This window comes from Sus scrofa, chromosome 7 (genome assembly GCF_000003025.6).
Source record: "Sus scrofa isolate TJ Tabasco breed Duroc chromosome 7, Sscrofa11.1, whole genome shotgun sequence".
Taxonomy (NCBI): Eukaryota; Metazoa; Chordata; class Mammalia; order Artiodactyla; family Suidae; genus Sus; species Sus scrofa.
Window position 1 is genome coordinate 56,725,303 of NC_010449.5, and position 27,787 is coordinate 56,753,089.

At 36.9% G+C, this 27,787-nt stretch overlaps 1 protein-coding gene across 5 annotated transcripts in view; it reads right to left on the minus strand.

The window, feature by feature from the left end:
- Positions 1-27,787, minus strand: part of SCAPER (S-phase cyclin A associated protein in the ER) — a 429,066-nt gene that overhangs the window by 142,056 nt on the left and 259,223 nt on the right. For all 5 annotated transcript variants that reach the window (XM_021099014.1, XM_021099012.1, XM_021099013.1 and 2 more), the window contains 2 exons: positions 25,828-25,943; positions 2,195-2,318 (listed from right to left, as the gene is read on the minus strand). In XM_021099014.1, coding sequence (XP_020954673.1) covers positions 2,195-2,318; positions 25,828-25,943 — 240 coding nt within the window. The remainder of the gene's footprint in view (positions 1-2,194; positions 2,319-25,827; positions 25,944-27,787) is intronic.

A 27,787-nucleotide genomic window follows, 5' to 3' on the forward strand; every position in this document is an offset into this window, starting at 1 on the left:
CTTTCAGTAAGAATAGGTTTTGATCAGAAAAGAATGAAGAGGTGGGATGGAAGGTCCTACCTGCAAGTCCTTTTGCTTATTCCTTCATATTTCAAAGGGCATTCTCTTTTGTTACTTGTTCTATTCAAAGTACATTAATGTATCATCTTCCATTACCAAAGGAGAATAAGATTCACAGAGGAACAGTGGGAGAGCATGTGGTTTGGTTTTTTAATTTTTCACTTCTTATTTTGAAATAATTTTATATTGGTAATGGAAGAAGAGAAATTATGTACTTTGAACAGAAGAAGTGGCAAAAGAAAATGGCTTTGGAATATGAAGGAATAGGCAAGAAGACTCAAGATAATGCTGCAAAAACTGTGGAGTTCCCTTTACCCAGTATCCCTGTTGTTAACATCTTACAAACCATAATATAATTATCAAAAGTATGAAATGAACATTGAGCCAATAAAATTAACTATTCTATATACATTATTTAATTTTTCGAGGTTTCTCTCTAATGTCCTTTTTTTGGGGTGTAGGATCCCACATTGCATTTAATGGCCAGATCTCCTTGGTTTCCCCCAACCTGTGACAGTTCTCCAGCATGCCCTTGTCTTTCATGACATTGATACTTTTGAAAAGTAGAGTCAGTTTTTCTGTAGAACGTCCTTCCATTTGGGTTTGACAGATCTAGGCTGCACTCTTGGCTCTGAGACTCACTGTCTATGTAGCTGGCCAAGCCAGCCTCTCTGGGACTTATTTGTAAAATGGCCTAATAATAGTGACTTTATGTTTTAAAAATTAAATGAGGCAATACATATTAAAATGCCTGGAATATAAGGCCATACAACAAATGCTAAGTTTTTTCCTCCCTGTCCCAGCCTTTCACCTGTGATAGAATTTTTTGCTAAGACGTCTTACCCACATTTCAATGTCTTCTTTTACAGATAAAACTACACATAGGTTAGCCTCAAGTGATGACTCAGTGTAATCACCATAAATAGCCACTACTGTACTGTGTTCTAGGTCTGTTTTTCTTCTTGCTCACTGTTGTCCCTTCTCATTGTCAGCATGCCTACATGTAAGACCCTTACCATTTCCTTTCTAACTTCTAGCTTGAAAAATGTGGTATTCCATTTATTTACTAATACATTCATCACTGACACACTGAAGCTATGTCAGGCTCTGTGTTAGGATCTTGGAGAAAATGATAAATTACCTCCTGTCCTCCTTGATTTTATGGCTAGCTGGCGAAATAGACAAGTGAAGAGTTAATTACAATTCAACGTGATTAATTCTATGAATGATTAATGCTCCAGAGCACACAGGAAGAACACCTAACCTGGACATGGGGAAAGAGTCAGGCTGGGGAGGGTTCCATGAAGAAGGTGTCATTATATCTCAGTAAAGGGCCAAAGAATGTGTAGAAATTAACCAGATGGAGAAGGAAATAGAGCAAAAGGCGAACAGTTTAGGAAGAGCTATTAGAACTACACGCTGAGTAAAAGTAAATCAGTTCTGAAAAATAAATCTCCTGTGTTATAAACTTGCAGCTTGAGAGTGATTTTGTGCCAATACCTCAGGGGCTCAGAAACTTCACCAGGAAACTTCTGGCCCCAGGGCTGTGTTCTGGAGACTGCAGATGAGAGACCTAAACCTTTGGATATTATACTGAGTTTACCGCTTTTCAACATCTGTGAACTGAAGTAAAAATTGAGGCTGCAATTGGCTGCTTGTTATCATTTCAAAAGTATAAAAGGTTTGCCCTTTTCTGACAGAGGAGTTTCTTGCTTCAAAAAAAAATATAACAATGCCATCAAAAAGTCCTTTTTAAACTGATGATGATTTTAACTGAGTTGGCAAGAGAGGTTTTGAGACTTTCTGAGTTTTCCCCCTTTCTATGGCACTCATTCCTAACGGTCTCAAGGTGTGGCTTTGAGTCGAGCTCATTCCAAAGCCCCAGTCTAACCATGTAAATGTGTGACCTCAGCAATACATTATCTATCAACTACTGAAACTTAGGAGAATCCAATATAAAATTTTCAAATTAAGAGGTTTCTCTGCCAGTACCTATCTTACTCTCCCAACCCACCTTTACTTTTTTTTTTTTTTCAATCTGGAGAATAAATAAGTCCAATTCTTTTAGTTTTCTCCACAGGGGATATTTCTCAAATCTTAACTGCTTTTAACTCAAAGCAACAATATTACATACCGTCAACTGGTGTATCAGGAGGTCCATTAAGAAGGTAATCTTGTTACTGAACAGAACATCAGTGCAGTTTTCAGAACAGTTATTGCAGGTGAGGTTGTAAACATTGATTGCATTGCAGAGAGACCTAACAGAAGGAGAAAAACACCATTTATAAAACCTATGCAGCTCTTCTCTAAACAATTTAAAATATATAAAATGAATGGTATAAAAGCAACAGGCATGGGATAGGAGTCACTCTAAAAAAACAAGCCAAATATTGTTAGGTACAAGGTCCATCATTTTTATCCATAGCCCAGTGTTCATTAGTGCCTAATTCTTAACCTCTTAATAATTTGTTAGTTGCAACAGCAGACAATGGAAATGAATTTAGCAGACTACTGACAGTGTCTTAATAATCTAGGATTAGATAATACCCAGGAACCTAGAATTTCTTGATAATACCCAGAAAATAGATAATACCCAGGACCTAGAATTTCTTGAATAATACCCAGAAAAAAGGGAATGCCAAAGTTCCTGTTGCCAGATCTGGTCAACAGGTGCAGATGATGAAGAAGGGAGGACACATGAGGAGAAACTAGAGGCTTTCTCTGTGAGACAAGAACTGCAGAGTTCTTGGCAGGGAGCACCACGCCTGCTCAGAGACTAAAAGGACATAGACACAGAGAGCCTCGGCAGAGGAAAACCTAGGAAGTAAAATAGTCCAAGGTCAAACCCGTCCAAGAAATCTTTTTTCCTTAGGCATTAAATATCACGTGCCCTTGTTCAAAGAAACTTTTGGAGCAAGAAACTCACTGGGCATTCTTCTGAGTTCTTTGAAAAATCTGATTAATCTGCATTGCTTGAATGATAAGTGTTGATTCTGGCCTGTCTGACTATATCTCCTGTGTAAGTCCTATGTACAAATGTTTTGATTTAGCCCCTCACAATCAATCAATCTTCTAGAACGTTGATGCTTTTTTTTTTTTTTTTTGCTTTTTAGGGCTGCACCCATGGCATATGGAGGTTCCAGTCTAGGGGTCCAATCAGAGCTGTAGCTGTTGGCCTACACCACAGCCACAGCAATGCCAGATCTGAGTTGTGTCTGCTACCGACACCACAGCTCATGGCAACTCTGGATCCCAAACTCACTGAGCAAGGCCAGGGATCAAACCCACAACCTCATGGTTCCTAGTTGGATTTGCCCCGACTGTGCCACAGTGGGAACTCCTAGAATATCAATTCTTAAAATGTGATCCATGGACCAGCATCATTGGCATCTCTTGGGAACTTTTAGAAATGCAAATTCTCGAGCTCCATCTCTGACCTACTAAACCGAAACTTTGGGGGGAGTCCAACAATTTGTGTTTTAACAAATTCTGCAGGTAATTCTGATGCATCTTCAAGTCAGAGGACCACTGCTCTAGGGGCCCTAGAGTTTGAGCACTGGCATCACCTTTAGATCTTTTAAGATATGCATTTGCCTGATTCCTCTCCTGGAGATGCTAGCTGGGGAGTGAGAGAGCTCTAGGCAGCTGCATGTTTCAAAAGTTATGAGCAATTCTGATGACAGCCAGAGTTGAGAAGCACACGTCTAAGAACCACCACGTGAGTGTTCATTCATTCAACAAATATCTAAGTGCCTATGATTTTCCAGGCACTGTGCTAGGTGGATGAGAAAAACCAACTCTCTGTCCTCAGAGCTAATGCTCTAGTGGGAGAAAGATGGTGATCATCTCGCAATCATCCTTTTGTCTGATATGGTTGTACCTTGCTGCACATAATTGATAGGTTCCTGAAAACTGAGCAGAACTGAGTATATTGGTTAAGAGTAGAGATGTTGAATAAGATATACCTAGGTAAGAAACCCAGTTCTGCCATTTGAGATTTTAGCAAGTTACTAACTTAATATCTTAGCATCAATTTTCTCACCTATAAACTGAGATAATCATACCCAAGTTTCATACGGTTGTCATGAAAATTAAATGAGATAATAAAGTACTTAGGACAACACTGAGCACATGGTTAAATACCTAATAATGATAGCTTTTATTAGGATTATTAATCTTATTATTCTTGTTATAAGGCACAAATGATAAAAAACTGAATTAAATTAAAGCATGCTATTTGCTATGGAAGCTATTATTTCCAGGATAACGCAGCATTCCAGTGCTTTCTCAATTTTTTTCATGGTATACAGGCATGAACAATGAAAGGACTTTAAACTGAAGGGAGCCAGAAGGCTAGCTCTGCCCTCAGTACCAGAGGACTGCACAGAAAAACCTGGCCTACTCATTTATGACACATGGGTTAGAGCCTCTACCTAACAAATCTTTCACAAATACAAATCAGCATTATCTATTTCATTTATTAGATAATGTATTTGGATTTTGTAAGGGTGCTTTTCTTTTAACTTAGATAATAACATGTATTTGTGATTATAAAAATAATTTTTTAAATAACTGTAATGAATTTTGGGAAGGAAAAGCACAAAGAAATAATATAAAAACTATCAAGAGGTGACATGGTATTTGTACTTTTGGTCTTCTCTTCTTATAAATATTAGCTTAGTTAACATATGTGTAATGGGTATTTATTTCTCCATGACATTTAATATTCTTCTATAACACTGGTCTTGAATTTTTAAAAAAAGCAGCAGAATTCTTTCTTACCCAGAAGTTTAAAAGCTAACAAAATATTTATTTTATCCAAAGAACAAATAAAATTAGAGCTGCTCTGACTGAAGCAGAGGGACCCAGGACCCTGCTCTGCTTCCTTCTCTCAAAGAGCCTTGGGATGTGTTCCTTTGGAATATGGTAGAAACTACTGAGCTTTAATACAAAATTTAACTTTTTAAAAAATGATTTTAATTTTTTCCATTATAGTTGGTTTACAGTATTCTGTTAATTTTCTACTATACAGCAAAGTGACCCAGTCATGCATACACATATACATTCTTTTTCTCACATTATCCTCCATCATGCTCCATTGCAAGTGAATAGATATACTTCCCAGTATTTTCTTTTCAATGTACAGAAAGTTCTGTTGGGAAGAAATTCATCCCCAAACTGAAATGCCTATGCCAAGTTCTGTTATAATGTGCTAAAATTGCTTCAGTATGATGTTTGTGGTCCATCCATATTGAATCTACCCATATGAAAATGGCGCTGTTCTATTTTTAACTGGGGTGAAATTTACACAGGCATTCTCTTTAATATTATTCTTTAAAGTATGCCTATGTTGGACATGCACTTCTGTATGTGTGATGCACTTCACGAAAATGAAACCTAAACAAATATATCAAATTTTTTAAAACATCAAGAAAAGAAGGGGTCCCTTCCACTTTAATCTCCTTTTTCACTCACTAAAATATTGAGTTCCTGCTATGTACCAGGTATACTTCTAGAGAAGACACTGAAGATACAGCAACAATGAAGACAAAGTCCCTGTCTTCTACCTTTTTGTTCCAAATGACAGAAAATCTAACTCAAACTGGCTCGCATAACTGAAATATCTAGAGGCAGATTTAGACCCCAATGAAGACCTAGCAACTCAATAATGTCACCAAGGTTCTTTCTGTCCCTCTGTCCTATCCTCTGCATTGTCAGCTTTACCCTCAGTTTTCACATGGCAATCCCCAGTGGCATCGACTATTTCCCTCCTGCCCACCAATGGCTGTATCCCCACATCCTCACACCCATGGAAGAGCAAAGGTCCCAAGGTTTACCTTAACCTTAACCCAGCTTAAGCTTGGGTTAATTACATTATATATATATATGTATATATGTATATATATATATATGTATATATATAAAATGTAATGTAATATATGACATCCCCATCGCTGACACAATCATTTGAACTTCAGGAGGGGGAATAATTTTGGGCTTGGAGTAGGTAATAGGGTCAACATATTAACTCCAAGCACAGGGTTGAAAATCAAATTTGGGGCGTTTCCCACAATTTAACTTTTTTTTTTTTTTTTAGGGCCGCACCTGCGGCATATGGAAGTTCCCAGGCTAGGGGTTAAATCTGAGCTATAGCTGCCAGCCTGTGCCATAGCCACAGCCACAGCCACGCCAGATCCGAGGTGTGTCTGCAACCTACACTGCAACTCATGGCAATGCCAGGTCCTTAACCCACTGAGCGAGGCCAGGGATCGAACCTGCATCCTCATGGATGCTAGTCAGATTCGTTTGCTTTAAGCCACGACGGGAACTAACTTGGAAACTTTTTGAATAGCAACGATGACCAGAATACACAAACCAATGGGATAACTTGTACTACTTGATTTGCTAAACTCTGATCTGCAGCTTCAAGTACCCACTCTGTGGTTTCCTTGGTATGGGAGAGAATTGTGTGTAGCTTCTTATTTCCTTCCTAACTTGTGTTTGTCCTCAGAGGAGCAGGGCCCCCAGTGGATATGTTTGGTATTGTTTTGAAGTCTATCAACAATTTTGTAAACATCCTTATTTTAAATTCCTTTTCTGATTAAAATGCTTAATCTGAGAAATATTACATTATTTTAAAAGATGGTACAGCATCACACAATAGATATAAACTTTTACTTCAACCAATCCCTTACTATTGTGCCCAATTTTCAACATTATAAACAATGCTGTTTTAACATTCAGAGTTCTTAGTTATAAGCCACAGGAAGAAAGCTCTGGTTGATTTAACTAGAAAGGAAATTAACTGACAGGCTATTGGGTATATCATAGGATTTTGAAAACACAGGCATAGAAATTATACTGCCTGGAACAACACCCAAAGCACATATGATGAAACTGATCTGCTAACAAAACAAAACAAAACAAAACAAAACAAAACAAAATGAAACAGACAAACAAAAAACACTGGGCACCATATGCCACAGCTTGAACTCACACCATGACTTTGGAAACCAGATGCAGCTGCTTCCAACTGTCAAAGGATAGAGTTTGGGACATCCTTTCTTCTTACTTCACTAGCCTCCAAATAAAAGTCTAGAATGAGTAGGTTGGGCCATGAAGCCTAGGTTGAAAGCTTACATCCTAGACATGAAGCAGACTGGGACGCAAATACTTGGCTCATGAAGCAGACTGGGACGCAAATACTTTTCTCATGTTTTATGGTGAGAAGGCCACCTTACATGCTTGGAAACTCTACAAACATAAGCGGCGCCCAATAGCACAACTTATGTTTGCCATAGGTGTACCGAACAAATCCTTCTGCTTCCTAAGGAAAAGTTTCTAGCTCTGCTGAGCTACTGTGGGAACTCCAAGATATTAACTACTCTGTTACTTATCTAAATTTTCTTATCTAAAATTTCTGTTACTTATCTAAATTTTTTGGGTTTTGTCAGAAAGAATTTTTTTTTTTTTTTTTTTTTTGTCTTTTTCCCTATTTCTTTGGGCTGCTCCCGTGGCATATGGAGGTTCCCAAGCTAGGGGTCGAATCGGAACTGGAGCCACCAGCCTACACCAGAGCCACAGCAATGCGGGATCCGAGCCGCGTCTGCGACCTACACCACAGCTCACGGCAACGCCGGATCATTAACCCACTGAGCAAGGGCAGGGATCGAATCCGCAACCTCATGGTTCCTAGTCGGATTTGTTAACCACTGCGCCACGACGCGAACTCCAGAAAGAATGTTTTAATTTTTATTTGATAAAAACTGTCAAACTCTCCCTATCTGGGTATTGTGTCAGACTTGGAAGGACCTTCCCACTTCACAAGTAAACATTCTTTTAAATTTGCTTCTCGTATTTTCATAGATTTTACATTTAAATCCAAGATATGAAATTGACTGCAGGAAAAGGTATAAGGTAAGTACCCACTATACTTATGTTTTTGTTAATTATTCTTATCCTCTATTGTAAATTTTTATTCGCAATTTCACTTTTTCTTAATGACTTATAAGGAGTCTCTCATTAAAAATAAAACAAAGGGTTAACACGTTAATTTTTTTTTGCAGTTTACCTTGTGCCATTAATTTTGCTTGTTATTTTTAAGGTATTTTTAATGAAACTAAACAATGTTATGTGGTCAAAAATTCTTTCTCTGATTTTATTTTTTCTTTCCTTTTATCCTTTAAAAAGTTATTCTTCACTGTGACATAAGGTGAGTTATATGTTTGCATCTAGCCATTTGTGCTATTTATTTATTTATACTTCTCTTTTTAGGGCCGTACCCGTAGCATATGGAAGCGCCCAGGCTAGGGGTCGAATTGGAGCTCCAGCTGCCTGCCTACACCACAGCCACAGCAACACAGGATCTGAGGTGCATCTGCAACCTATACCACAGCTCACAGCATTGCTGGATCCTTGACCCACTGAGCAAGACCAGGGATCAAACCCACTGCTCCAGGATAGTAGTCAGGTTCATTTTTGCAGCGCCACACCAGGAACTCAGGAACCATTTGCATTTTATTTCTTGAACCATCACTGTGTGTGGTAACTATATGGTTTTACAATTTACTATCAAACCATTTAGAATTTATTTTGGTGTGTGGTGTGAGGCAGAAGCCTAAATTTACCCCTCTTTCCCCCCAAGAGATTACTGAATAATCCACCTTTTTTCTACTGTTGTGAAATGTTACCTGTGTTATAACTATATACAGGATATATTCCAGTTTCCTAGTCCAATTGGTAATTTTGTACAGCATTGTGCCACTATCACCTTATTCCGTGTACTGTAGCTTTATACTAGGACTGATATATGTAATTATATATCCCTCAAGGCTTAAAAAATGAGAGTACTATATTTATAATGACATGTGGAACTTTATAGCTCTATAATTGAATCCTATTTTCTCTTTAATTTTGGTCTATAATTTTTATGGTCTTGACTTCTAATTTTTTTCCGTCGTACTCAATGAAATCCCTACAACTTGTCTAAAATCTTTTGTGGATTTCATAAGGCATAAATAAACATACACACGAAAAAGCAAACAACGCATGGTATGAGATTTTGTCCTAATGCCCTCTGTGCTTTACACTAAAGAAACTGCATTTACTAGTAAAGTGTGTAATGTGTGTCTATATAATCTTAGGCTCACAAAACTCTCCCAAGAAACTTCCACAAAGAAACTACTTTCTGATGAGAAAAAAAGAGGGTTGCCAAAAATCGCAGGGTCAGGAAAAACTTGTCCACTTGGTAGAACCTGTTTGAAAGACAACCTCTATTTGAAGAGCACCTGTCTTAGAAAGATCACTTCTTTGAACCCAGCTTGGGTGGTCTGCCCAAGCAGCTATCCCTGTAATTTAAAACTCAAATGACTGGAAGCACTTTTTAACATCAAACAGAAAGTCCCAGATTTTAAAAGTATCTTCTGAGAAGACAGTAAAAATCTTACTGTCCATTCTGTTAAAGTACACTGTGGTTGGGCTGAGATAAAGGCTTTCTAACCCAAAATAATCATGACTACATGAGTGAATCTTGTGTCAGTTAGTTTTCTCACTGAAAATGTTTCCTCTGCAAAGAGAGGACAGAAAAAGCATTACAAAGCTGGGTATTTTGGCAATAAATATAGGAACATACTTATACCCAAAAAGGACACTAACAGAATACAAGTGCAGTACCCCGCAGACATGAAGATCAGCATCCAAGATGTTATGAAATAGTTAAAGAGAAAAGCCCCAGGTGGTTGCAGCCTAAGAGATTTGGATAATATAACTCAGGAAGTATGTAGTTCATATCCTTATGCAGTTTGTAGTGATTAAGACTTTTCAGAGAACACGGCTTACCAAAATCCACTATCTTATACCAGTGTCAAGAAAGCAGACATTTTAAAATAACTGCCATTGGCATTTTAAAACTAGAGTCCAAAGATTATAAATTATACTTTGCCAAATTTCATTGGTTTGCCTTAAGCATTTAATAAATGACATACAGCTTACATATATGGAGGGGAGGGAAGGATTTAAGTTCTTGCAGTGCAAAATTCTGTGCCAAGAAGGCACAGCAAGTAATAAAGTCACAGCAACGCAGCTGCAAAGAGAAACTTGGAATTTTCATTAATTACTGTTTGAACACTCTTGTAAGAAAAGGAGTGGCCTGATGTGGATAAGTATAGAAAAGGAACAAAACCTCACAAAACAGATGATGGTTAGCAAATGATATAGTCTGAGGAAAGATTATTGAGACTGAACTGGAATATATGGACCTGGAGTAATACCCGTTTCTCAGGGAAGGGAGAAATGAATGCTAAATCTAGAGCCCCAAACACATTATACTTTACCAAGTACATTTTGTTTGTATTAAGCATTTAATAAATGGTATATAGTTTACATGCATTGCCAGCCTCAAATTATGCTTTGATTTTATAAAGCTCCAAACTAAAATAACTTCTTTAGATATTATGAAAAAGAATTATCTGAAACCAGGGAGCCAATTGCAGTTAGAATTCTAACATCCTGACTGGACCACCTAACTGGTCCCTCACAGAATGGGGCCTGAGAGGCAGGCCTGGCCCACCTGAAAGCAACATGTGCCAATTCTGGAGACTGAAAACTGAGACTAGTGTAAAAGCACTGAAAATTCTATTCTACTATATAACTACTTTAAGTAAGTTCTAGCCAAGGTTCTTGCCTGATTCACCCTTCATGGAGCCTTCATAGTGTGCAGCACACAGCTGGCTGAGCACATAATTGTCTAAATGAAGGGACACTGTCTTCCTTGTTTCAAGCAGAATATACAAGAATGTACAACTAGAAACACATTAACACGTGTTTTCTTTCCACTAACAGAGGTAGGAATCCCACCCCTTAGTTAAAGATCAAGTATCTTGTGAATTCAAATTGAAATTTCACATTCAAATTTAGGCCTAAGGGATTTTTTTTTCTTCAAACTCTTCTATATAAACAGATTTTCTTTCCTTTATTTATCTTGCTCTTTTTGTACTTTCAATATATAATTTTAAAATTTGAAATATAATTTATACACAGTTAACATCTACCCTTTTTTAGTGTACAGAGTTTTGACAAATGCATTCAGAAGTGAATCCACCGCCACAATAAAGATATAGAACCATCAACCTCCTCAAATTCCCCTGGGTGGCTACTTCCTAGTCAATTCCTCTCCCAACTCCTGATAATCATATATTGGTGTTGTAGTTCTTTAGTTTTGCCTTTTTCAGTCGCGTAAATGGAATCATTCCATATACAGCCTTTTGACTCTGCTTCTTTTACTTAGCACAATGCATTTGAGATTCATCCATGTTGCTGCATGCACAAACAGTCTGTTCCTTTTCATTTCCAAATACTTATTTCATTTATTTCATTGCATGGATACTTTCCATGCTTATGGATTGCTTATTTATTCACCAGCTGAAGAATATTTCGTTTGTTTCCAGTTTGGGGCAATTATGAATAAAGTTTCTATAAACACTCCTTTACAGGATTTTCTTTTGGGGGGGGGCGCTTTTTAGGGCCGCACTGCGGCATATGGATGTTCCCAGGCTAGGGGTTGAATCCAAGCTATGGATGCCGGCCTACACCACAGTCACAGCAATGTGGAATCTGAGCCGAGTTTGCGACCTATACCACAGCTCACAGCAACACCAGATCCTTAACCCACTGAGTGAGGCCAGGGATGGAACACACGTCCTCATGGATACTAGCTGGTTTAGTTACTGCTGGGCCACAACGGCAACTCCCAATCACAGATTTTTGAGAGCACATTTTTTTTTTTTAAACTTCTCTAGGATAACTACCTAGGAGTGAGATTGCTGGGCCATATAGTAAGGGTAAATTTAATTTTATGAGAGATGTACACACTGTCTTCCAAAGTGGTTATACCATTCTGCATTTCCCACTAGCAGTGTGAGATAGTTGCAACTGTTCTGTATGCTCAACAGCATTTGGAAGTATAAGTTTTTTAGAGAAATTTTAATAGGTATGATGAAGTACCTTCTCATGGCTTTAACTTGTACTTCCTAATGATGTAGAACATCTTTTCATACACTTACTTGCCATCTATATATCTTCTTCGGCGAAATATCTGTTCAAATAACTTGCACATTTGTTAACTTACATTCTGTGATATATTCAAAGCACATAAAAAACACATCATGGTCTATATATAGTAGGAACTAAAAAACATATACTGATGAGAAAATCAATGAATATAATACCCTTTTCCTAAACCCAAAGTGGTAAAGAAATAACACTATCCAGCTTAGAAAATATGTAGAAAGTTTATGATCTTTATATTTTTAAAACAAGTAAAACCAGCCTTTATTTGTAAATCTTTAAAAAATTGTTTTAGCTTAAGTATAGTTGATTTATAATGTGTCAGTATATAGTACTACAGTAATGTGTTGGTATACAGCACAATGATTCAGATATACGAATATTCTTCAGATTCTTTTCTCTTACAGATTGTTAAAAGATATTGAGCGTAGTTTCTTGTCCTTATACAGCAGATCCTTGTTGGTTATCTATTTTATATATAGTAGTGTGTATGTGTTAATCACAACCTCCTAATTTAACCCTCCCTTCTCCTCCCCTTTGGTAACCATATGTTTGTTTTCTATATCTGTGGGTCTATTTTTGCTTTGTAAATAAGTTCATTTGTAGTTTGTTTTTTAGATTCCACATATAAGTGAGATCATACATTTGTCTTTGACTGACTTGACTTAGCGTGATAATCTCTAGGTCTAACCATGTTGCTGCAAATGGCGTTATTTCATTCTTTTTTATGGCCAAGTAATATTCCATTGTGTATGTACATTGCATCTTCTTTTTAAAAAAATTTATTTTATATTGGAGTATAGTTGTTCACAATGTTGTGTTAGTTTCAAGTGTACAGCAAGGTGATTCATTTATACATATACCTATTCTTTTTCAGATTCTTTTCCCATATAGGTTATTATAGAATTTGAGTAGAGTTCCCTGTGCTATACAGTAGGTCCTTGTTGATTATCTATTTTACATATAGTAGTATGTACATATTAATCCCAAACTCTTAATTTATCCCTCTCCTCCACCCTTTCCCTTGGTAACCATAAGTCTGTTTTCTATGTCTGTGGGCCTGTTTCTCTTTTGTAAATAAGTTGATTTTTATCATTTTTTTCTAGTTCCACATATAAGTGATATCATATGATGTTTGTCTTTCTCTGTTTTACTTCACTTAGCATGATAATCTCTAGGTCCACCCATGTTACTGCAAATGGCATTATTTCATTCTTTTTAATGGCTGAGTAATTTTCCAGTATTCTGGTGTATATGTGTATGTGTGTGTGTGCGTATGTGTGTGTGTATATACATATATATATGAGTATTCCAGTGTATGTGTGTGTGTATATATATATGTATATATATATATATATATATATTTACACACACCTTCTTTAGCCATTCCTCTGTCAATGGACATTTAAGTTGCTTCCATGTCTTGGCTATTGTATATCGTGCTATAATGAACATTAAGGTGCATGTATCTTTTTCAATAGTTCTCTCTGGATATATGCCCAAGAGCGGGATTGCAGGATCATATCATAGCTCGTTTTAATTTTTGAAGGAATCTCCATACTGTTCTCTAGTGGCTGTACCAATTTACATTCCTACCAACAGTATGGGAGGGTTCCTATTTCTCCATACCCTCTTCAGCATTTATTATTTGTACACTTTTTAATGATGGCCATTCTGACTGGAGTGGGTGATACCTTACTGCAGTTTTGATTTGCATTTCTCTAATAATTAGAAATGTTGAGCATTTTTCATGTACCTGTTGCCAATCTGTTTGTCTTCTTCAGAGAAATGTCTCTTTAGGTCTTCTGCTAATTTTTTGATTTTTTTTTTGACATTGAGCTATTTGTATATTTTGGAAATTAATCCCTTGTGATCACATCACTTACAAATATTTTTTTCCCATTCTATAGGTTGTCTTTTTGTTTTGTTTATGATTCCTTTGCTGTGAAAAAGCATGTAAGTTTATTAGGTCCAATTTGTTTATTTTTATTTTTATTTTCATTAGGAGATGTATCTAAAAAGATATTGCTGTGACTTGTATCAAAATGTCTTCTCAGCAAGCAATCTGGGGACAGAGAATGATGCAGAAAATTTAGCAAGAAAGAGATGGTTCAGTTTTGACATTTTTGTGACCATAAATAAGGTGGACTTGTGACAGAATTTGGAGATATTTTTGCAGTGGACATTTGGATCAGTGCAAGCTTTGGATAACAAGGAAAACTTTTCCCACTGTCAATGTGATGACTAGTGTAAATCCACACTGCCTTTGCTACTTCTGGCTCCTTCCTTTCTGAGGCCAGAACACTTAGGCTGGATAGGGACAGTAGGGGAGCCAATATCCAGGAACTGTAAATCAAGACAACTCAAGACTCAGGTCTTCAAAGGATGCTAATGATGCTGCTCGACTAACCGATCTTTATTGCAGGGAAGTGAATTATGTGCATCCTACATTTCAGTTAGAATCAAAACTCAATATAATAATCACTAATGATTACTACATTGCATACCATATTCTACAAAGCAATATCTTAATAATACCAAAATTAATTTTTAAATTAAATGACTTTCCTAGGTATAATGATGTCTCAGAGCAGGAGTAAGGGGTCTTCAACTAGATGTGTTATTTCAAGGATTTTTGTTTAATTGGTGAGTTTAGTACAATTACAATAGACAATTTAATTATTCCACAGAGACATATTCTAATATTAGATAGGAAACCATACATATTTTAAGCACAAGCTAATTGGACTTTCTGTATTTCCTAAAATTAACCTCCAGTTGAGAAGGTATCATGTTTCATTTAAAAATGTAGGATGAACATAAAATTAAAACATTAATTTGAAACTCTAGTGTTAAACTCTGTCTTGTCTAATAACAAGATAGTTATGATTAGCAAGTCTTTAGATATGTTCTTAAGTAGAATCTGCTTATGTAATTTTAAAATCACAATTAAACATGTTGGCTCTGGAGAAGACCCCAGGTGGTTTGCAGTGTTAAACAGCAGATTAAAGTCGACACAACTAATTTCTTTACTTTAATCTTATTAGTGGTACAACAGCTGTCAACTGTAACCATTTCTGTGCAGCCTTTTGAGACAAACAAAATGCCTCAATATGTCAAAGAGAGAAGAGTATTTATCAATCACTATGGCTAATTAGCTTGCAAAACAATTTTTTTTACTTTTATTGTCTTGGGGAAAGTAATTCACTTTTGGCAAACCTTTATCTAAAAACAGATATTCAGAATTATATTACAATATAATCCTATCTATAAATAGGGAATTGTTTATTAACAATGGATTATACCCTAAATTTCATCTACAATGACAAACAGCATTTTATTAACACTTAATAAGGGACTATGACACATGAAGTGGCACATGGTGTCCACCTCTGTAATACCTATATCTGTTACCGATGGGAAGTAAATCTTATGATAACTTTACTCCAAATTTGCTATGTGATTTAAGTCATGAAAGGGTGTTTAACGTAACACAGAAATGTAGTACTGCTGTTTTAGGCTTCATTGCTAGATTGTCTCTGAACATTTTGTCTCATACATACAAATAGTGTACAAGTGGTTTTGGTTCATCTTTCCCAATTCTTGTTTGATCACTCCTCTTATTCCTCTTTGGTCCCTGATCTGTTAGGTGGGAAAAATGATTCCACAACCATTTTATGTACCCATACCAACAAGCCACAACAATAAAATCTAAACTAAACACTTCAAGCCAATCAACCAAACAATACTACCTCCACCAAAACTATGCACACTGTGGTATATGGAATAGTTGGCCAATGGGGACCTGCTATATAGCACAGGGAACTCTACCCAATATCTGTTATAATCAATATGGGGAAAGAAATCTGAAAAAGAATGGATGTGTGTATATATACAACTGAATCACCTTGTTGTACAGCAGAAATTATCACAACCTTGTAAATCAACTATACTTCAATAAAACTTTAAAAAAGTAAAAAACTAAACAAAATAACAACAATTAAACCAACAAACCCCAGGTAACTCACAGGGATGATAACAGTAATTTTTATAAGACATCAAATAAATATTTAATTTTTATTAAAAGTTCAATGTGCAAATATCAGAAACCAAGTGTAGCCATCATTACCCTGTAAGTACCAGCTTTGTAAGAGATCCACTGAGGACCTTCATAGATTCAAACTTGAACTAAACAGTCCTAAATTAATTCATTTATCACCATCATTTCTTCTTCAATAATTTAATTTTTTGTTGCGTAGCACAGAATAACTTACTGACTAGTCTTATCTTTCCAGTCATGATGTAAGTTCTTTGAAGACGAAAATCATACATATCTCCGCATAGAAGAAATTTAACAAATACCTGCAGACTGATAACATCTCTCTTTGGTGATACCATGCAGGTAATAAGATAGAAAAGGAAGAATACCAAAATAGGATGCTCAGTCATAGCTGCCAGTCTGATAAGTAATGATAAATCAGGTCTTTCAAGCCACAGTTGCTTCATTTATATAATATGATGAATTGGTGAAGACATGCCAAAGACTCTATTAAATAAATGTAATATATTTATAAAAGTTTTGCCACTCTTATATTTCTGATAATGCCAAGTATATCATAGGGATTCAGACAACTCCTCTGCAAAGATTCCCTCTCTCTCACTCATGTTTTATCCACAATACTAAACAAAGTGCTAAGTACATGGCAGTAAAATAATATTAGTGATAGAATTCCTCTTTGGTTAAAATAGGATAAACAATAAGGGCTTAAATTAAGATAGTGGTGGCAATAATACAAAAAATAATAAAAAATGTTCATCCAGCAAAATATTACATGAGAACTTTCTACATGGAAAGCACATGTCAATGTAGACTGGGCTAAGAAAAAGTTTCAAAACTGCAAATTTTATCAGAAAACATGCATCCAGTATCTACCAGTTTAACTGTGGTAAAAGAACAACTCTGTATAGAATGAAGTTAAGCATTTCTTATTGAAAGAGAGAAGGGGCAGAGGGAATGAGATGATGCAATGCTCTGAAACTTGCATTAGGTACTTGAGTATGTCATTCCTTGGGATAGATGTTTAATAACATGGAGATATTCCTTGGTTTCCCTGAGAGGAATACAACTGCAATTCCAAAAAAAATTTGAACTGAAATGATAAAAGCCTATGCTTTTCTTCCTTCTGTTAAGTACTATAAAATGACTTTAACAAAATATCATATGTCTCTTACAAATGCTGTCTCCTTTTTCTAGCAGTTGAAACTGCACTATTAAACCTAAAAATAAAGGCACATTATTCAGTTCTTAAAAATATAATAAGCTCTACCTTGCAGTACAGCACTAATGTTCTGAGCTGCATCATGCTGTCAGGATTTGGGCAGGGGAATCAGAGGGTAACTGCTCTTGTAATCTTCTCACCTTCTAAACACCTTAACACCAACTTCGAAATAGGCAACTGGATCTACTTTCAGAAAATAACCAGCTGAAATGATTAAATTCATCGTGAACAAACTTCTTTCTTGTTAAAAAGTTGGGCTCCAGTCCATTATGATAAAATCTGAGAAAATGAAGACTAAGAAAATATACTTTTTGGTTTTTGTAAAAATAAGACAGTGCTACTGGGATTCAAACTAGGTCCTAATTATAAAGTTAATAATGAAGTAACCATCCTGAGACCCAAGGGCCACCAGGAAAGTTAACATTGGAGGGCTGTGAAGAGTATAAGTAGCACTGCTACTTAATTCTTATAGAACTTGTATTAAAGAACAATACATAATACATTTTCCTATCTTTGATTCTGACGATAAGCTGTGCACTCTAGAATATGTTACTTTAAGTGTGTTTACTTTAGCATCCAGTGACAGAATGTTTAATGTGCATAATTTTCTGTACATGTTCTCCAAACGGGGGTTAGGAGAAAAAGGGAAAGTTCAGCCAGTCCAGGCTGTAGAAACATTTAATGTTCATAAAGAACTATACCCTAGAGAACCTGCAGAACATGCTTTCTCTCTTTATTTCTACTTTAAACTGTGGGCATTCATTCACTCCTTCTTGATACAAAAGAAATTAGAAAAACAACCATGAGGTTACAAGGAAGGTTCTACAACATAGTCCAATACTTTCAAACCAACCTAGAGTTGAAAAGATCTTTACTATTTGTATTTACAAGTATCAGGCTCTTGGTTGGAAGGGGCAGAAATTCACTCAAAATATTTCAAGTAAAAAGAGGCATTTACTGTAAGACTACTGGGAACCTTCATGTGAATCCAGGAGAAAATGAACTACCAGACTTGAGGAGGGCAGGAACAATGCCAGCTCTGTGGACTAGGCCTGCTCTCATTTCCTCCTTTTCTCTCATGTAGCAATTCTAGTCTCCTCCTTTTCCCCCAACTGGCCTTCATTAGTCCTGCTAAACTTGGAGTGAACAAAGCCCTGTAATGACCATCCCAGAAGTTACTCTACATGACTCTTCAAATTCAAACACACACACACACACAAAACGAGTAGGGCTTTTACAATTTTCCGAATGTAAATTCCTGAGAGAGAAACTTGACTGGCCCAGTTTTACTTTTTGGGCTGGGTTTTAAGTCTGATATTGCTGCCTGCTCTATAGATTGGCTGATTTTGAGTCAAATGTCCACTCTTGGTTTAATCAGCTATGGTCACTGAGGGAAACATCTCATAGCATAAAATACAGCTGCTTAGAAGAAGCATGGATGCAATGCTAACGTGTAGTATTCATAAGACCCAGAAAAAAATGAGACAAAAAAAATATGAATGGAGTTGAGATGAATATGAAGTGAATATGACAAGCCAAGAAGAGAGGTGAAAGGGTAAAAGGGAAGGATACTCATGGAGGAAAACAGGATTTAACACAGTCTGGGCCATGTTGCAAACTGAAGAGAAAGGCAAAGATGCAACAGTAGATAAACCCCAAAGAGGACAGACAAGTGAGTCAAGAGACTGGAACAAGAAGCAAGCTATAGGCCAGGCACCTAAGGAAGCCAAGTTTGCAAACATTAGATAGATAGCAAAACATTTCTTTTATGGAGTTAGTGTGTACCACCAGGCTAGCTATTCCAAAATGGTAACACAGCAGCCTACTCCTAATGATATTTATTTATTTTTTAAAAAATATTTTAGGGAGTTCCCGTCGTGGCGCAGTGGTTAATGAATCCGACTAGGAACCATGAGGTTGCGGGTTCGGTCCCTGGCCTTGCTCAGTGGGTTAACGATCCGGCATTGCCGTGAGCTGTGGTGTAGGTTGCAGACGCGTCTCGGACCCACGTTGCTGTGGCTCTGGCGTAGGCCCAGTGGCTACAGCTCCGATTCGACCCCTAGCCTGGGAACCTCCATATGCTGCGGGAGCGGCCCAAAGAAATAGCAAAAAAAAAATTAATTTTTTCCATTCTAGTTGATTTACAGTGTTCTGTCAATTTCTATTGTGCAGCAAAGTGGCCCAGTCACACACACACACATATATATATATTCTTTTTCTCACATTATCCTCCATCATGTTTTCCATCATAAGTGACTAGATATAGTTCCCTGTGCTATACAGCAGGATCTTACTGCTTATCCATTCCAAAGGAAAGAATTTGCATCTATTAACTCCAAACTCCCATCCCATCCCACTCCCTCCCCCTCCCCCTTGGCAACCACAAGTCTGTTCTCTAAGTCCATGAGTTTCTTTTTTGTGGAAAGGTTCATTTGTGTCCTATATTAGATTCCAGATATAAGTGATATCATATGGTATTTGTCTTTCACTTTCTGATTTATGATATTCAGAGTTTAATCCATCTCATTTTCCATGAATGTAAGTTCAATAAGTACAGGGTCTATTTCAGATAGTTCCTAGATGCAGCAATCCCAATCCCATGTTCATATGTACATACAACTGATCTCAAGAAAGGAATCCCTAGAAAAGAGTTTCCCTGGACATCAGGACCAGAAGCCTTGTGTCACTTATCTGCTGTCATTCATCTGCCTATAAATTATCTGTTATTTACCTGCATCATTTTTCTGCTTCTAGAACACAAGAGGGTATCTCTTCTCCATTACAAGATGAATTGCAGCAGTCACTATCCTGGGAGTATCACAAGACCAGGAGAAGGGAACAGAAGTCCTTAGGAATAGAACATCAATAACCATGGAAGAGTAATTCTGAACATTCTCTCTGCCATTGGAAAAGCATAAACTCTCTTTCAAAAAGAGTATCATGGCTCTCTCTCAGATTGCAGTCAGGCCTCAAACATGACTGCTCCCAGCCCTCATTCTGGTAGTGGCCTAATACATGGCTGCTGGTACTGTGAAGGGTAAACGAGGGAAGCCATGCAAAGCAGCTAGTGCAGTGGCTGGCACTGAGGATGCTCTCAATAAACACTAGTTTCTGTCTCCTCAGCAACTTCAAAGGATCAAGTAAATGCAATGTTGCCAAGTGGATAAGCTGAATAAAGTCACCAGTTTTATTTTATTTTAATTTGGAGAATAAATTTGTGACCTTCCTAGTAAGCAAACCTCTAGCTCTCATCATCCTATTTATTTTTATTGTATTCAGTGACTATTATTTTACCTGTGTGACATACTATATAAAGTATGTATTCCAAAGAAGTAAAAAAGCAACTTAATTTGACATGAATAGATAGGTATAAAGGTCACAGTAGTGGGAAGAACCTACTTTTCATTACAGACTAAAATAGGGGCAATCTTACACATACTAGTGTGCTCTGCTTCTAAAACTGGGATAAAGACAACAAGAATACAAGTTCGAGCATTCCTTTGACCTTTTGAGCAAACAGCAGTTGCAGAAAAATGACATGCCAACTCAAAGAAATTTAAAGAAAACTAAAAAAACAAAAACAAACAAACAAAAAAACATTGCCTCAAATCTACCTAACAGAGTGGTCAAAATCAGTAGGGCCTTATTTGGCTGAGATGGAGATGTGATCATATTTTGAGTCCACAGAGTCAAATGTTTGATGCAGTGTGCTGTTTAACTGCTTTACTTCCATGTCTCAGAAAATAATTCACTTACGTATTAAATGGTATTTACTAAGATACTATCTGATTTATAAATAATGTATTTACTATGGTCTCTGATCCCAAGGAATGACAATCTATGTGGGGAGGAGATAACATAATAAATGGAGTACTTGGCAACATTAATAAAGGGCTAAAGTGACTACTCTCTAACCTGTTTGGTATTTCTTCAGTGATTTATAAGATGAATGTTTTACAGGTCAACTTTAGGACTGGCATAAAGCTGAAGAATAAGAAACTAAATCAGAGAATAAATCAGGATCCAAAAAGGATCTTGGACAGGCTGGGCCAAAATTTACCAGAGTGAAGCTTGGACCTAGGGTAAAAAAATCAAATGACCAAGTAAAACAAATAGGTTATAGCTTCTTAGTATCCAAAGTGACACAGACTTAGGGATTTAAAGCTCAATAATAAGAAGGGTATACAGAAAAGAAAATCATGGACTTGTAGAAGAGACTTGTGGTTGCCAAGGGGAAGGGAGAGGGAGTGGGATGGATGGGGTGCTTGGGGTTAATAGATGCAGACTATTGCTTTTGGAATGGATTAGCAATGAGATCCTGCAGTGTAGCGCTGGGAACTATGTCTGGTCACTTATGATGCAGCATGATAATGTGAGAAAAAAGAGTGTATACCTGTATGTGAAACTGGGTCACCATGCTGTACAGTAGAAAATTGACACAACACTGTAAATCAGCTATAATGGAAAAAAATAAAAATTATTATAAATAAAGCCATTTGCAGCAACATGGATGGACCTAGAGATTTTCATACTAAGTGAAGTAAAAGACAAATATAATATGTATCATTTATATGTGGAATCTAATAAAGATGATATAAAATAATTTATTTATAAAATAAAAACAAACTCACAGATTTCAAAATCAAACTTATGGTTACCACAGGGGAAACCATGGTTGTGGGGAGCAAGGAACTGGGAGGATGGGAACAACATATGCACACTAATGTATAAAATAGATAATTAACAAGGACCTACTGTATGGCACAGGGAAGTCTACTCAATAGTTTGTAATAACATGAATGTGTAAAAAGATGGATATATGCATAACTGATTCACCTTGCTATACACCTGAAACCAAGATAACATTGTAAGTCAACTACACTCCAATAAAATTAAAAAATAAAATTTAAAAATTTAAAAAGTAAAAAAAAAAAAAATTACTATATATGGAGTTCCTATTGTGGCGCAGCAGAAACGAATACAACTAGGAAGCAAGAGGTTGTGAGTTCGATCCCTGGCCTCACTTACTGGGTTAAGGATCCAGCATTGCTGTGAGCTGTGGTATAGGTCGCAGATGCAGCTTGGATCTGGTGTTGCTGTGGCTCTGGCATAGGCTGGCATCTATAGCTCTGATTTGACCCCTAGCCTGGGAACCTCCATATGCTGTGGGTGTGGCCCTTAAAAAAAAAAAAAAAAAGGAACAAGAAAAAAAAAAGCTATGTAAAACAACTGTTATAGCCTAAACTAAAGAAAAGGCTAAGGTATGTCATTCATTCTTTTGTACTTGTATTTTGCAATTAAAGAAGCAGAATAACATGAGTCATCCCCAAAATAGATGCAACATGAAATTTGTCTTGTTATAGGGTGATCATTCTTGGCACTGAAAACAATTTTATTGGAGCACATTTGTTAAGAAGGTTGATTCTGGAATATCACATCCCAAATCCTCTCAATGTAATTTGAAAAGGATTCAAGTATGTTTATGGGCTTTCCCTGGTTCTAACAAAAGAAAAACAACTACTGAAGATTCAGAAAGGTTTCAAAAATTTAAATTTTCGGAAGTGGGTATAATTTTCATTTCATGTTAAAAAAAATCTGGAAGCAAAATATTCACTCATAGGAAGTTACCTAAGCAAAAATTATAGGACAACTGCTGAGGTACCATGTAGAGTAAAAAGAGATACGGGCAGATGCTGGGAAAAGAGGGATAGGGAGTTGGTTTATCTACTCATAGAGCTCAGGGCTGCAGGGGTGGTGGAAAGTCTGGCTTGTGGTCACAGGGGATCCACATGGTAAATGTTACTAGACAGTGGCTGAAAGTTCTAAATCCTCTCCCGTTTATCACTGAGAAAAATTAACTAATGCAGAATGGTAAAAAAAAACCAGTCTCTTTAGGTAAGAACCATGAAATGTCACGGGAAGCAGAAAACAAAATGTGCTAAGGTGGCAGGTTCCTGAGTAGAGGGCTGGGAGCTCATCAGGGATGGAAGGGGAGGATATGGGCAAGTTGAGAGCAAAGGGATCTCCCAAGGACTATGGAAGTCCCAAGGCCAGAGAACAGTCAGAAGGAATATGAAAAAGAATACATTCCAAATAAAGCCACTGACTCTTGCCCCCCAGTGTGCTCTGAGTCTACATCTAAATCTAACATAGTAGTGGAATTTTTCTTGCCCCCCCCCACCAAGTAAGCATAACTCTTTACAGCCTTAAGGTGAGGTTAGTTGATCTCCAGCTGTGCTAAGGAGAAGAGAATCTTGGGAGTCAATGCTAGATGCCCACAGCCCTGAGTGCTGGCCTCACTCAGTAAGCACTGCTCAGTAAAGCAGTGAAAACACAAATCTACTGGTCCAAATTAAGATGAATAAACAAACTATCAATCCTGGCACAGCAGTCAGCTGGTGGCCATCAGGAACACACCGATCTGGAATCTCAGGATTCCAGGGTTCCTTTCCAAAGCAGGTGGATTAGGTCTTTTTAGGAACAGTGGAAACCTCTCCTGTTTTCTAAACAGGAGGCACAGATAAGCACCAAAGCATGCCTTTTGCCACAATGATAAAAGTAGCTTTTGGGAGAAAGGCATTTAGTCTATGTTAACAGCAAGAGTGCTCAGTATCATGGATGCTGAAGCCTACAAGAAAACAAATTTAAAAAAAGAAAACAAAAAACTACAAGTACACTATCAATTAGTAACTGTCATGAAAGCACTGTCCCAAAGAATCAAATGCCACTTCCTATCTTATCTCAAATATGTATTGTGTTTCTTTCTTTCCTTCCTCTCTCTCCCACCACCATACACTGAGTGATGACATGTCGAACAACACACTATCAAGAAAGTCCACTTTGATGAGGAATACCAACTTTTCTGGGTTAGAAAACCTGTATGCATGCTGTAACTACTTGATATAGAGCTTTCTGCCCCCAAAGAAAGATATCCTGACTTTAAATGCTTCTTTCGCTAACCTCTACTTTGTCAAGTAGAGCAAAAGAAGCCAAATTAATTCACTATCAAAGCTTGTACTTAGAAATATCTCATGTCAAACAGAAAACACAGTCTTAAACCAGGCAGAATTACCATTTTAAAAACTGTCACCTAGGGAGTTCCCACTGTGGCTCAACGGATTAAGGACTTGACTAGTATCCGTGAGGATGCAGGTTCGATCTCTGGCCTCACTCAGTGGGTTAAAGGATTTGGCGTTACCATGGTCTGTGGTGTAGGTTGCAGACGCAGCTCAGATTTGGTGTGGCTATGGCTATGGCTGTGATGAGGGTTAGCAGCTGCAGCTCCAATTTGACTCCTAGCTCGGGAACTTCCATATGCCACGTGTACAGCCCTAAAAAAAGAAAAAGGAAAAAGAAAAAAAAAAAAACAAAAAAACCTGTCACCTAAAATTTATATAACACTTTAAGGTTTACAAGGAACTCTCATGTACATTATTATTTCAACTGATCCCCACACTGTGAGATGAATATGATTAACACTGTTTGACCAAATGAGGAAACTGATACAACAGAATTAAGGTACTTGCCCTAATTCTCCCAGCTAGTAACCAGCAGAGGTAAAACTGGAATTCAGGTTTGTCTGACTTCAAAGTCAGTGCTATTTCTATTTTACCAAATGTCTCTTAGGAAAAAAGATAACATACTCTTGAAATTTTATTTCTGTTGCATCCAGTGGACAAATGAAACACTCACTTTTAAATTAAATATTTAAAAGTTTCTCAGTGATACAAAGGAACTTTGATCAAAACCTCTCATTAAAGCTCTATAAATAAGAGTACCCAGAGACTGGTGGATTGTGCATGTTACAACTCAGGAATACAATAATTCTGAAATAATACTGTCTGCTTTTACACCCTAGGTGGCAAGGGACCAAATGGTGACTTGAGAGAATAAGAAAGTAGATCTTAGGTCTAAAAGCTGCACATGATCCTTGGGACAGAGAAATTTGCAGTTAAAGACCAAACTGCAATTCACTTCCCAACTATTTGGCTGGAACTCTAGACTATGGCAGTCTCGGCCTCATGCCACTCTTCCTGTATGTTAGGGACTCCTCCAAATTCCAGAGCTCAGGCCTTTTAATGTACTTACCTCTTTTTTGAACACAATATAAAAAGTTAGCTTTCTGTTACTACTATTCATTTCTGTTCAAACGTTGTAAGCTTCAGGACTTCATTAATTCTCCCTGATTTAGAATTAGAAAAAGTCATAGACCAAAGAATTTTCCCTTATAAGGCTTTTTAGGCTCAATTTGAGTTTTGTAAGTGAAATCGAGCACCTCTGTTTTTCTCCCTAATGGGGAGTGTAAGCTTTTGCTATTCAAGCCTGAATACACATACAATTTTCTTGTGGTCCCCCATATGGAAACCATAGGGCAGAAATGACTCACAAATGAAACGTGAAAGATGGATTAAAAAACTATACTTACTTAGGAGGAATTCGTGAAACTGTGTTCACATTTGTGACTGGGACCACTACTTGAAGAATATGTTCGAGGGCTGTTAATCCACCAGCAACTTGAAATGCAATCTGATCTGCCACATTCTAAACAGAAATACAGAGAGTAATTAGCCCAATTTCCCAGGCACAAAATTATAAGTAAATGAAATATTTAGTTGTAGTGTGAAATATTCTGTTGGTTCAATTATTCTACAAACACTTGCTTGCTTACTGTTAAGAACTGGAAGTCAAAAGTGATGAACACAAAAATCATGGTTGCTGTCCCCCCATTAAGTTTAAAATTCAGTAGCTAAGACTGACACGAATCAAATAACTATAAATAAAATGATTTCAATTATACGTACCCTGAAGAAAAAGGAAAAGTGGTTTTATGAGAACAGTTGAACCAACTCTATATTGGGAAAAGGGTCAGCATAGGCTCTCCTGAGAAAGTTGAGGTTTGGAGACAAGAAAAAGGGCAAGGGATGAAGCACATCAAGCAGAGGACAAAAAAAATGTACACATACGTTTTAGCAATACTTAAAAAAACTGGATTATTTTGCAATATTAATTACCACATAACAAGACAAACTGACTTTCACAAATTGATCTTCCTTTCCTAGAACTTCTTTAGTAATGCAAGGTAATTTAATATCTTACCAGTTAGCTATACTTTTTTTTTTAAAAAACCACTTCAGCTATTTTAGGGAGAATATTTAGTAACCATTTTAGAACTCAATCTATGATTATTTCTTTACAATTTCTGAACTGCATACAATTCTTGTAGGAAGGAACCTATCTGGCAAGGGGAGGGTGTGATGTTTTTAAGCATACACAGAATCACTTCATCCAATATGTAAAACATAAGACAGCAACTTGCTATGGGCTCAACTCTGTCTTCTGCCCCCCAAATTCTTATGCTGAAGTCCTAACCTCTAGTACCTCAGAATGTAATGGTATTTTAGGAAAAGGTCTTTAAAGAGGTGATTAAGTTTAAATGAGGCTGTTAGGGTGGGGGCCCTAATCCAATACAATTGGTGTCCTTACAAGAGAAGAAGAGATACCACAAATGCATGTACCGAGAGAAAAAGGCTACCTGAGGACACATCAAGAAAGTGACCATTTACAAACCAAGGAGAGAGGCCTCAGGAAAAACTAAACATATTAGAACTTTAATCGTGGACTTCTGGCCTCCAGAACTCTGAACAAATAAATGTTTGCTGTTTAAGTCACCCAGTCTGTGAAACTTTATGGCAGCCCTGGCAAACTAATACTCAAACCCTTGATTACAACGCCACCTTACATTTCTTTTAGTAGCATTCTACAGTACATTGAGCTTTGAAATGTCTCTGAAATACTGACAGTTTTTTGAGGGGTGCATGCTTGGGGGAGAGATATGTGGTACACATAGGCTCTGTTAAATATGCTGGCTTGATTCTTCTGAAGCACAAAGCACAATGCTCTGCCTGCTTGATGTGGACTATGGCTTACTGGCTCCAGTACGTGTCTGGGGTTTGGCATGTAATACCTTAATCATTTAACTACTCATTCTTTGTGCACAATAAAATACAATCTCAGATTATAAGTCCACTGTGAATCTTAGACAAGGCCTCACACTGTGAAGATTAAAAATGAACAATTTAATTATTAATGAAAAAAATGTTTCTTTGAAATAAAATTAACAATCAGAAAACTGAAAACCCAAGTGCTCAGTAATTTCTTTCAAACCATAAGGCTATTACTATCTTTCTTGTCATGCTAGGATATCAATACAATTAGAAAATAGAAATAACTTTTATATTAGCACATAGCATACACAAGTAAAACTGAACTAATCTTAACTGTATAGATGGATGAGTTATGGCAAATTGGACACACCTGGTAACAACACAGAATTAAAAAATAAAGCTTTATAACATGCCATAATACCCCTGGTGCCCATCCCACTA